Source organism: Nylanderia fulva, unplaced genomic scaffold, assembly GCF_048542155.1.
Source record: "Nylanderia fulva isolate GAGA-0341 unplaced genomic scaffold, ASM4854215v1 Scaffold10, whole genome shotgun sequence".
In the NCBI taxonomy this organism is placed as follows: Eukaryota; Metazoa; Arthropoda; class Insecta; order Hymenoptera; family Formicidae; genus Nylanderia; species Nylanderia fulva.
Genome location: NW_028189193.1, coordinates 2,651,583 through 2,663,362, shown reverse-complemented (window position 1 = coordinate 2,663,362; position 11,780 = coordinate 2,651,583). Strand labels below are relative to the sequence as shown.

General features: G+C 27.1%; 3 protein-coding genes across 4 annotated transcripts in view; 2 read left to right on the top strand and 1 right to left on the bottom strand.

Moving 5' to 3' along the window:
• The window catches only part of MCU (mitochondrial calcium uniporter), a 51,672-nt gene extending 44,806 nt beyond the window's left edge, over positions 1–6,866 (top strand). Inside the window, exons 3-7 of the mRNA XM_029319213.2 lie at positions 3,424–3,600; positions 3,713–3,831; positions 4,103–4,249; positions 4,953–5,156; positions 5,288–6,866. Of these exons, the coding sequence (XP_029175046.1) occupies positions 3,424–3,600; positions 3,713–3,831; positions 4,103–4,249; positions 4,953–5,156; positions 5,288–5,620 (980 nt within the window). The 3' untranslated portion in view covers positions 5,621–6,866. The remainder of the gene's footprint in view (positions 1–3,423; positions 3,601–3,712; positions 3,832–4,102; positions 4,250–4,952; positions 5,157–5,287) is intronic.
• Positions 6,867–9,944: 3,078 nt separating this feature from the next.
• Positions 9,945–11,670, bottom strand: SmF (small ribonucleoprotein particle protein SmF). Of its 2 annotated transcripts, XM_085482455.1 has the most exons (3): positions 11,543–11,670; positions 10,896–11,161; positions 9,945–10,751 (listed from the first exon to the last, which is right to left on the bottom strand). In XM_085482455.1, the coding sequence occupies exons 2-3, from the start codon at positions 11,143–11,145 to the stop codon at positions 10,729–10,731; spliced, it is 273 nt and encodes a 90-aa protein (XP_085338581.1). In that variant the 5' UTR covers positions 11,146–11,161; positions 11,543–11,670; the 3' UTR covers positions 9,945–10,728. The 2 variants fall into 2 exon arrangements, with proteins under 2 accessions (XP_085338581.1, XP_029175054.1); XM_029319221.2 differs by having other exon boundaries at positions 9,945–11,161.
• Positions 10,097–10,864, top strand: LOC114943576 (chromosome transmission fidelity protein 8 homolog). The gene is made up of 2 exons (XM_029319220.2): positions 10,097–10,224; positions 10,374–10,864. The coding sequence occupies exons 1-2, from the start codon at positions 10,205–10,207 to the stop codon at positions 10,714–10,716; spliced, it is 363 nt and encodes a 120-aa protein (XP_029175053.1). The 5' UTR covers positions 10,097–10,204; the 3' UTR covers positions 10,717–10,864.
• Positions 11,671–11,780: the final 110 nt, after the last annotated feature.

Below are 11,780 nucleotides of genomic sequence, written 5' to 3'. Positions count from 1 at the left end.
TTTAATTTTTTTTTACAATGTATAATTATTTCGTCTGACCGTCTATCTATCATACGCATTAATTTTTTTGCATTATTTCTTATGCAGTGTTTCATAATCTAATAACAACGTTTGGAAATTTTTAATAATGCTATTTATTAATTTCATCATTTTTATAAAAATCTGAAATTTTGTATTATTTCTCCTTTAAAGATTTACATACATAAATTTACATACATAAATTTTTGAAATTATTTTAAAACATTGGATCATATGATGTTTCATGTACGCGTCACGAAAAAATGCACTTTCTATTTTAGCTATTTTATATATTAATTTTTTTATTTATTTTTTTACAACGTATTCCATCTTTTTGCTAATTTTTCATCATCTCATCTCGTTTCACATCTTTCGCAATTTCTATATTCCATGGCGTACTCTTGAAATTAATCACTTGTTAACTCTTTGTCACTTTATCAAAAATTTTAATGACAATTTTGAAAAAAAAAACTTACGAAGACGCCTACAGATGCATTTTTAGAGATCGTTAGCGCAAGCGGATTAATGCTCGGTTCCGTTCTGCTTACAGCGGAAAGACCCCGACCATCTCGTTCCGTTCTCCACACTCTAATACCTTCTTCATATCAACGGCTCGTAACCAGGTTAATACACACAGTCTAGCTCTCAATTGCGTGATTATCACGCGATCAAAGTCGCGGATACACAATTTTGCCGATTCTGCACCACACACACACATACACACGCACACACACATACATCGTTCTTTTTTCAAATTTTTAAATGTATATATGTATACATTTAAATGCGTTTAAATCACTAAAATCTCCCAAATAAAAATTAAATCGAGAATTCAGCAAAGAATTTGTTGCATTACATGTAAATAATAATAGTTAGGGCAACATATTCGATTTTAGATTTTTCTATAACTTTTATTTTTATTTAATTTTGTCGAATATCGTCTCACATCAGAGAGAGAAATAAATTAATTAGGAGAAACGAGTTTTATATATAGAAAACGAGTTTTATATATATTATAGAAGATATTACTCGACGAGTTGTTCCGTTGTTTTAGTATTTTCACTAGATTTATATTACATACTATATAATTTTAAATATGTATATAACAGACGACACAGATAAAAGCAAGTATGTAGCGTGTAACTAATGTTTAACGCGTGTGCTTTTATAATTGCGTATATTCGCATACGTTTCGTAGCCTCGTCAGAACTATGTTATGTTCCGTTCTGACTACGTTAAAATTTTAATTATTGTACAGAATTGGTAATTAACATCTTTTCGACTACAAGAATAAATCGATTTAAATTGATTAAACTTCAAAAATTAATTTAATTAGCGCTAAGCAAAAACGGTGTATGTGTGAAGTTGGAGTTTTATTTTGTGGAAACTCATATAAATACTTAAGAGTACTGACTTTATTTGCAATAGTTCTAGAGTTCCTGATAATTTCAAAAATAGTTCAAGCCATTAAATCAACGAAAATGCCTTAGGACAAACTGGGACGCCAACATCTCACTTTGTCCTATGACATTTTTCTTATCAGCAATTATCAGAATTGAAAAGATTTATAGTTACATACGTTCCAAGAAGAGTTCTGCCTTTTGAAAGCAAAAAAATATTGATTAAGTTAACATAATAACACCTAGATATATAAACATCAAAGTCGCCAGTCCATTTTCAAGAATTCTGCTTATTGTAAAGCAATTCTCATATAGTTTTTAGCATGTACAATATTTTTCTAAAAAGTTCTGATAATTAAAGCAATGAATAAATTTTGTAACTAGTAAAGTAGTTCTCGTATAGTTTTAGGTTTTAGGCATCTCGTACAATACTTTTCAAGTTCTGATAACTAAAACACTGAAACTTTTTAAATAATTATTTTGCTTGAAAAAAGAATATTTTCGAGTTTAAAGGTGAGACGTCAATCCATTTTCGACAGTTCTATTTATTTTAAAACAATTTTTATATATAGTTTTTGACATCTACAATTAAATTACAGAATATAGAAATTCGAGAATTAAAATTATGTGCATAATAGAAATTCGAGAATTAAAATTATGTACATAAAATTTATGGAACATTTTTTATATCTTATTGTGTGTGGTAAATATTAATATTTTTATTTGCGATAAATATTAATCAGAGAAACTTTTATAAAATTCTTTCAATGCCATATTGGCCTACCACGATTTTCAGGGTAAGTTCTAAGAGAAAATTCTCTCTGTGTACGATAGGATATCGTGCAGGTTTTGTACGATCTATCGAGTAGAAATAATACCGATAAAATTAAAGTTTAGTATCGTTCAAACGCGCTTGAAACACTAAATTTCATATTTGAACTCGACATTTTCCATCCAAACTTTCGACAATGGATATACGGAATATTCCGTGATACGATCGTGCACGCACGTATACTTTTCTCATGGGCAAACCGTATTATGTTTTTGCCAGTTGAGATATTCGCATGATGCATGCAATTGAGTGTGCATATAAGATTTATAAAATATTCTAGAAATGATTATTATAACACTAGAAATCAGATTTTCAAGAAAATAAAAATATATATGTTTACACATTGCTTTACGAGATTTATATAAGTATAGAAATGAGAAAAAGAAGAATATATAAAGTCTTATATAAAAATATTACATTATCTAACAGGCTTGTCTTTATACAAGACTCGATAATTATATAGTAATGATAATTATGTTTTATTTTAATAAAATAGAAGAAATGTTATATATAAATTTGACGAAAATAAATTGTATAAGAAAATCAATTTTAATGTACAGTTTGCACATTGTTTTACAAGATTCATATAAATATAAAGAAGAGACATAAGAATATAAAATCCTTATATAAAAATATCACATTATCTAATAAATAGACTTGTCTTTACAAGACTCGCTAATAATATAGTAAAGATAATTATGTTTTGTTTTAATAAAATTTAAAAATGTGATATATGTATAAATACCTATAACGAAAATAAATTTTATAAGAAAACAAATTTTAATGTATAGCTTACACATTGTTTTATGAGATTCATATAGAGAAGAGAAATAGGAATATCAAATCTTATATAAAAATATCACGTTATCTAATAGACTTGTCTTTACAAGACGCACTAATTATATAATAAAGAAAATTACGTTTTATTTTAATGAAATAGAAAAATGTGATTATAAATATAACGAAAATCAATTTAAATGTAGTTTACACATTGTTTTACAAGATTCATTTAAGTATATAGAGAAGAAAAATAAGAATATATAAAATCTTAAATAAAAATACTACATTATTTAATAAACTTGTCTTTATAAGACCCGCTAATTATATAGTAAAAATAATGATGTTTAATTTTAATGAAATAAAAAATATAATATATAAATATACTTAACGTAGGTTCGGATGTCATCGTGGCATATCACCAAGGGCTTCCCAGAATCACGGTGCCTCTTCCATCCAGAAGAGAATATTGTTCGTTCACCATGAAACCAATAACACACACGGTCGGCAATTTTTTAGATATGTTGAAGACGGAAGATCGCGGTATTGATCGAGCATGCATAACATCATTAGGTGAGATATCAATCATTTTTCTTAGCAACTAATTAATAATTGAAGTATTAGAGATGTAACCGGATAGATTTTTGCATGATAATGCAAGGTAAAAGTTTTGATTGCTTTTCAGATGGTGTCAGGATATCTTCCAGTAATACGATAGAGTCGCTTTTAGAAGAGGATTTTAAATTAGTAATAAACGATAACGAATACGTTGTTTCACCGCCGTTGCAAGAAAGGTGCACAACGGTAAGTTATCACTTAAAAATGAGTCTTCTATTCGGCTTTCTATCTGATTTTTTTAATATATGATATTTTTTAATATATATATATATATATGTAGAAATGGTGTAGTTGTAGAATGCTCTAGTTAATGTCGATTAATTAGAATTTTAAACGAGCAATATTTCGGTCAATCATAATTTTCACTTGTCGGGGATATTTTTTGGATCACATTTTTTCCTGGCCGAACCGAGCGTGACACTTTATAAGTATCACTTTACATTTCTCACTTTTGCAGGAGGATCTACAAAAACTTGGAGACGTACAAGCACTTGTCGCACAATTGTACGAAGCGTTCAATGTGCGAGAATATCACATCGATATGGAAAGATCGGTTATAACCGAGCTGGAAGATATTAGATTACAACTAGAACCCATGGAACAGGTAAAAATATATTTTTAATAATTTAAAGAAAATATTTTATATTATATTATAGATTTTATAAGATATATGTATTTGAGTTATATACACTTACAAGACATGGATATTTATGCGAAATAACACATAGATTTATTAATTGATTTAATAATAATTAAACGAAGTGCATGCATCAATTATTTCTTCTATGATAAACACACAAGTCATATTTAATCGCGGTCACACTTCTATTATCAATCTTTTCTCATACTACGTGTGCCGGTTTTTTACGATTCTTCTTAATTGCCATATTCTTCTAATTAGTTCATTCACGCTTCGCACACGTGACTGAAGGAACAGCGATACTTTTCTTACCCTATCTTCGTGCGAATTGTACTTGCTATATTTGCTATTAAATGTGATATATAGATTATTTTTGTAAAATATTTTTTACGTCTTTTTTTCTTTCTCTATAAGATAATAAAACAGAAAAAACATGTCACTTTTTAGAATTTTCACGGTTCTTCCTGACATATTTATGCATATTATGTCTCTGATATATGATCTACATTTTTTTCTTAATTACATGATGAAAAATAAAATATGATAGAATATAATGAAAAATAAAATACTTTTACTAAAACAGGAACACCTAGATACATACAAATATAATAAAAAAATAAAGGAATTAAAAGAGAATATGAATTTCACATGTTCTTAATCGTTTTAGAAATTGCAAGAAATACAAAATGCTGCTTATAAGAAAGCGAATTTCTTTATCTGGACGTTTCTAGTCATGATGTCAATCCAATTTGGAGCATTAGCCCGATTAACCTGGTGGGAATATTCATGGGATATAATGGAGCCCGTCACTTATTTCGTTACTTATGGCACTACTATGATGTGGTTCATTTATTATCTCGTCACCAGACAGGTAGATCGAAAAAAATATACAGAAATCTATAACATTACAAAATGATCAAAAATACATTATATGATCATAATTATATGTATGTAACATTGTAACTTGACATAAATCAACTATTTTTCTTTATATATTTATAGGAATATATGCTGCCGGACGTGTTGAATAGGCGTCATCTCATAGTCCTTCATAGAAGAGCACGAAAGATGGGTCTGGACCTTAATTTGTACAATGCATTAAAGGATCGAGCCTACGAATTAGAAACCACTTTGAAAGTTATTCGCGGTCCTTTACACGAGTATAAGACTCAAATGGAGCAAAAGAAACGTGCCAGATCCAGCTCTAGCAGTAGTTCAAGATCGCCGAGTTCCTCGCCTAGTCCCAGCCCCAGCCCCGACAGAGATGTTCCTAAAACCACGCCAGAACTGAACGCTCCGAAGAAACATCCCGACGAGGGGTGGTCTAAAGTTTAGTTAAAGTGGGTGCAAGTTAAATCAAGTTCTGTTAAATTCAGTTCAATGTGTGGAGTGTGCGATGAAAAATTAGTAGTAACGAAATCAACGATTACCGATCGCACTTAAGTCGGCATTATCTTTTTCCAACGAAGTTACTGGATATACTCGAAGAAAAGAGACTTATTCAAAGTCGCGCGATGCACTCAGGGTAATTTTTAAGTCCGCTAAATCGGTGCTGAACGCGAACGGACTGCGAGGCAAAGGAGAATGTAATTTATTTTTGTGTTTGTGTGCGTTTGCGTATAAAGAAATCTAGAGTGATATCTTCAGATCTCGACTCAGTCTTCCAAGTAGTATCGGCGGCAACCCTCACAGGCATTAAAATGTCGCGATTATCGAATGCTCAATGCTGTCGACGTGTTTGGAAGACGTTAGAGAAAAATATAGATTATAATTATACCAGGCATCATAAATGTCAACAATGATAAAGAAATAGATGAGCAGTTTTCGAATCAGCTAGTACTTTGACAGAAGTAACATTTTATAACAAATTTTATAATAGATATTATGTTTAATTTGAGATACAACATATGATCAAAATGACACATGTCAAAGTTTTTATTTTCGAAAATACTTTTTTAAAATATTAAGGCATTTATGACGCCCAGTATATGTTAACTTATTGTATTTTGATTAACTCTTTGTTGTATTTAATGTAATCGAGAGGTTATTTCCTGAAAGATGTTAACGGATCATTGTTGTAGATTTACCTTATCACACTTTAAACCGGCCAATCATGGCGCTGTCAGCACCAATCCAATCATTATCTCTCATTCTCGGCCGAATTATATTATAATAAATCTCAATGCAGTGGTGCTGTAGCTTGAAATTCTATAATTATATAATAATGACAGTAATTTTTGCGCATTGGTGCAGACTAAATGCAATTGACTACAAAGTTATTCAAAATTATAATATAAGTATGTTGACCAATGAAAATTTAGTAGTCGATTTGTGTATACAGTGCAAAATGTGTGTAAAACGACGGTTTTTAGTATGCATCGGTGCGCATTAGTACATCCAATCGAATTTGCTATAAAAAATAGCAATTTAGAAATTAACTGACAAGTAATTATTCTGTCACTACGATATAATGCCTCGCGAAAACTGTGAGAAGATTCTAAGAAAATAAATCTTCTGAAGTGTGTTAAGCCATGTTAAGTGTAAATTATGTTTATAATTATGTACATACAAAAATTAAATTATGTATATACAATCATATACGTAATTATTGTATGTATATACATATTGTATGTATATATATTGTATATATAATATTATAATTTTAATTATATAATAAATTATAATATTTTATATACAATAATTATATATGTAATATAAAAAATACATAATGTATACAAATATCTTGCTTAAAAACAAGAGTGTACAATGAAAAAATTGTAATATATTAAGGAATTACAAAATACAATTTTAATTACATTTTTTTATAACTATAAGCTAATTCGCAAAAGTATGTGTCTTTTATCTATATTATTTAATGTTGCGTCTGAAAAAATATATTGACTATTTTCTTATATTTTAAAATAAGTAGACACATCTAAAATTTTTATTTCAAAATATTAAAATATTAAATATCAAATATTAAAAATAATTGAAAATCTTATTAATTTATTATAATTATGGATATTATAATTCGACAGAGGAGACACGAAATTATTTATGAACATACTAAAGTCATTTTAGGCATAGTATTAAATAATGCTGTTGACTATTCACAAAGTGGTATTATGATATACATCAACGTTGATGTTATTGTATATATACAATTTTTCATAAACAGTCAACGAAATTGCTAATCATTAATAATGCGTTTCAATAATTGTCACTGTAAATATCAATAGATACACATTACTATCTTTCCCCTCATCACATATGAACATTAGCATAGATAATAAGTCCATCCAAAAAGACATTTTAGTGATCCAGAAAAGTATAATGAAAGGTAGGTTAATATATTCGCTTACGTACCTCTTATCATATTATAACTTACAAAAATGTTTAATGTTCTTTCAAAACTATCCTTGAAAATTTCTAGTTTCTAAATGATCAAATTCTCTTTATTATAGAAAATCGATATATGGTCAAAGAAACCGTAATGAAAAGCACTTATATTAACTATACTTAACACTATAGCATTACTAATTGCTCTTAATGAAAGCACACGCCAATAACACTATTACTATGCTAATATATACATACTATTTTCACGCGAAAATGTTATAATAGAATTATACGTAGATTATACTTCTAAGCTTATAAAACTTCTTACTTTCGTAAATTTATCCGTCCGTTAAAATAATTGGTTGAATCTATAATTGGCTTTATTTGTCTTGCACTTATTAATAATTTAAAGAAAGAGATTAAATAGAATATTTAATTAAAATAATTATTATGATTCATGTTAGTACAACAAAATCTTTATATAATCTATCTCGACTTTTCAACTAAATTTTTAATTATATATTATAATCTTCTATATTCATCGAAATAAATTAAAATATATTTGTTAAAATAAAATTATATATTTTTATATTTTTATTATATTATATATATATATATATTATTCTGGAGACCTCATTTTGAATTCCTTATAAGTTACTTTTTTACGTAACATTATTAATAATTAAAATATATGCCACATTTCGAACTTAAATAATAGGCAAACTTAAATTAGAAATATTCGAAATTAGAAATTAATTAAAATTTACTGCTAACGTTAGAGTTAGATGGCAACGCTTTTTTACGATAGGAAAATTTTAAAAAACACTTAAGGCGTTTCCATCTTAATCACTCTTTAGTGAACTTATTTTATTTTAAAAGTGTATGTAAATCTTGTAAAAGGGTACGTTTCGAACGAAGAGTTAAAGATCTTTATATTGTTTGTAGTGAATAAGAAGCATAATTAACTAGAGTAATGTGAATGAAAGTATCACTTTCCTATTTCTGATCGTCTCACTGCACAGTTATCTTCCTAAAATATTTTGTACTCTATTCTTAGAAGATATTTCATATATATAAAAATTTTTGTACATATAAAAAATATATAACGTATATACATAGACATTATGTACATTACGCACACGTTATTTTGCGAGTGATATTGCCTTAGCATTTCTCATAAGCTTCAACGCCTAATACTTCTCGATTGCTGCATCAATAGATAATCAAAGCTAATTACATTTGAGAGAGACTATTATATATATGTATATATATATACACACACATATATATATATATATATATACATATATATTGTATATCTGATGTAAATGTTAAGAGAAAAAAACTGTAAAATGTTCACATTAATTGCTAATTCTTTGATGCCAAGTACTTATTTCATCAAATCGTGCAAAATAAACGAAAACCGAGCACTAAAAATCATTTCATGATCAATATTAATCATTTTTATGTCTATTTTGTATCTACATATATATTTTCTAAAATATATCCAAGTCATTAAAATGTACATATTTAATTCGAATTTATAATTAAAACTTTGATTTTATACGAAAGAAAAGATAAATCTGTATCTGTAAGTGACATATGTAAACGAACATCAATATCTTATTTTGAAATATATGAATATCTCGCAGATTCTAGTAATATACTTAATAACAAATGCATAAGCATTTATTTCTACTTTTGTTTGGACATACTACAGTCGCGATACATATACATAAATGTTTATTCGAGCGAAAATGTGCTGTGATTTACGTTCAATGTATTTACTTCCATATGTGAAGAAATTGAAAATAAAATATATACATATATGCAACATTAAATCGAAATTGCACATTTCATCTATGCAATTAATAAATATTCATCCTTATACGAGCCTCCTTTTCTATTATTATATTTTTCTACAATAGTATATACATATATAATTATTCTTTTAATTATTATTTTTTGTTTTTATTATAATTTTAATCTAATAATTAATTCAACCACATATAAATTTTATATAAATCAAATATAATGAAAGATTTATTAATTATATATATATATACACAACTAGTTTGTCAAAAATTGTTGATTAAAAACTTATTTTTATAAATTTCTTAAATTTATTTTTGCATCAAATAAAATGATAAACTTACAAAAGTATTTATTTACTTTCGTATATACGTGTGGTGTGTTAATGTGTATATCCATTGTATATAAAAAATATATTATTTATAAATAACTTATAATTGTGCATTTTAATATATATATGAATGTAGAATGTTTATAAAAATATTTTAATTAGAAAAAAAAGAAACTGTTTCAATCGTAAAAAGTTTATTTTTTTCATAATTTTTTCTTTTAATTTTAAAATTTTTTGCATTACAAAATTAGTGGTATTTTTCAAAGATTATCCTATGTGATTTCTCACTAATGCCTAGGAAATTTACATGGTCTACATTATGTAAGTTTATGAACGACTGATATTTTTGGCGGCATTTAATACCTAACCTAACAAAGTGTTACATGTAAAATCGTCCAACATAAATTCAGACTCCAAAAAATAAAGAATCTAAAAAAATGATTGTACCGATTAAAAGGTAAAATTTTTTGACACATCTTTAGCATATAGATTTATACATATATTAGTTATCACACACAATATGAATATTTGTTTATATTATTTACACACATGTATTATTTATTTGATTTCTAAATCGAATAAAAGTTTATTTTCACATTTTTTTAGAGATGGAGTTATAGAAGATTGGGCTATCATAGATTTACAAGGCGATTTAAAATTCGAAAGAATCGAAAATTCAGATAACCAACTAATTGGCGATCTTCACTTTACAAAAACTGGAGTACCCATTTTAATAATTGGAATTCATGTATTACATGGAAAAGAAATGACACTTGAAAAACCTTTGGTGGTATTAGAGAGACATCGTAAAAATATAAGGGATGAAACAATTGAAAAAGAAGAGCAAAGCGTAATGACAGAATACATTGTAAAGGCTATTGTGAAAAAGAAGCTTCTGTTTAAATCAAGACCAAAATCTATAGTAACTAATGTTCCAAAACCATGTTAATCTAAATTTGCATCAATCATTTGTTGCAATTTTATCTGTAGAAGAAACATTGTCTTTATTTATTAATTTAGTAAAAGTAATTTTATTAATCGAAAATTATAATACTTAATAATATCAGATTAAAGTCTTATATACGTTAAATTTATAATTAATTTATTTTATTTAGTCTTTCATTTCACCTTCTTCATCAGATTCCTCCACCCCTCTTATATACATGACATTGTTACATCTGATTAAAACTTCTCCAAGGTTTCCAGTACAGTTGCCATCGATATGTTCTTCAGTGTTTGCAAGTTGCAAATTCATGTAGCCATCCACAGAAACCAGGTAACCTTTGTATTCGTGGCCCCATTTTAATTTTACCATCACTGGTTTGCCGGTCAATCCATTTAAGAATGGTTTGGGATTTATTGGCATCGTCGCAGCCATGATGGATGTCTGTAATCTACATTTTACAAAAATATTTTAAAAATTATATAACATATGATAAATTAGCATTTGCAATCCATATTCAATATATTTATATCAATATATACTAATATACATATATATATGTATATATATATATGTTTATATATATACTAATATATATATTTAATATTGTTCATTGGAAAATGTATTTACTTAGAATATAATTCTTTGACAATACATTTCAGTAATTGCATTAAATTATCAGCATTGATATAGATTTATACAGACAAATAAGATTTCTTTTTTTAAAGCTAATTTTTAGGTTATAAAAGCATATTAATAAAAATGTGTGTTGAGATAGATATTAAAAATAAAACACATATTATTTTATGAATGTACATATATATCTACTTACTTTTTAAGTTAAAATGTAAACCAATTATTTAGCACAATTTGTGCCGGTTATAACCTCGATTATCACAAACAAGGTTCTCGAGGAAAATATTAGCACGCTGCAAAGAGAAGCTCTCTCTATCAATGTTACCAACTGCAAGACACAATGTGCTATCACGCAATTGGCTGCCGAATAGAGATTTTTTTAAATCTTCCTATTTGACAGCCAATCGTAAAACATTATATCTTCGCTCAAAAGC

Bases quoted from the DNA above. Each gene is read 5' to 3' on its own strand.
- LOC114943576 (XM_029319220.2), top strand. From the start codon at position 10,205: ATGATTGTACCGATTAAAAG. The intron at 10,225-10,373 runs GTAAAATTTTTT...ACATTTTTTTAG, and splicing joins ATGATTGTACCGATTAAAAG to AGATGGAGTTATAGAAGATT.
- SmF (XM_085482455.1), bottom strand. From the start codon at position 11,145: ATGGCTGCGACGATGCCAATAAATCCCAAACCATTCTTAAATGGATTG. The intron at 10,752-10,895 runs GTGAAATGAAAG...TTTCTTCTACAG, and splicing joins GGAGGAATCTGATGAAGAAG to ATAAAATTGCAACAAATGAT.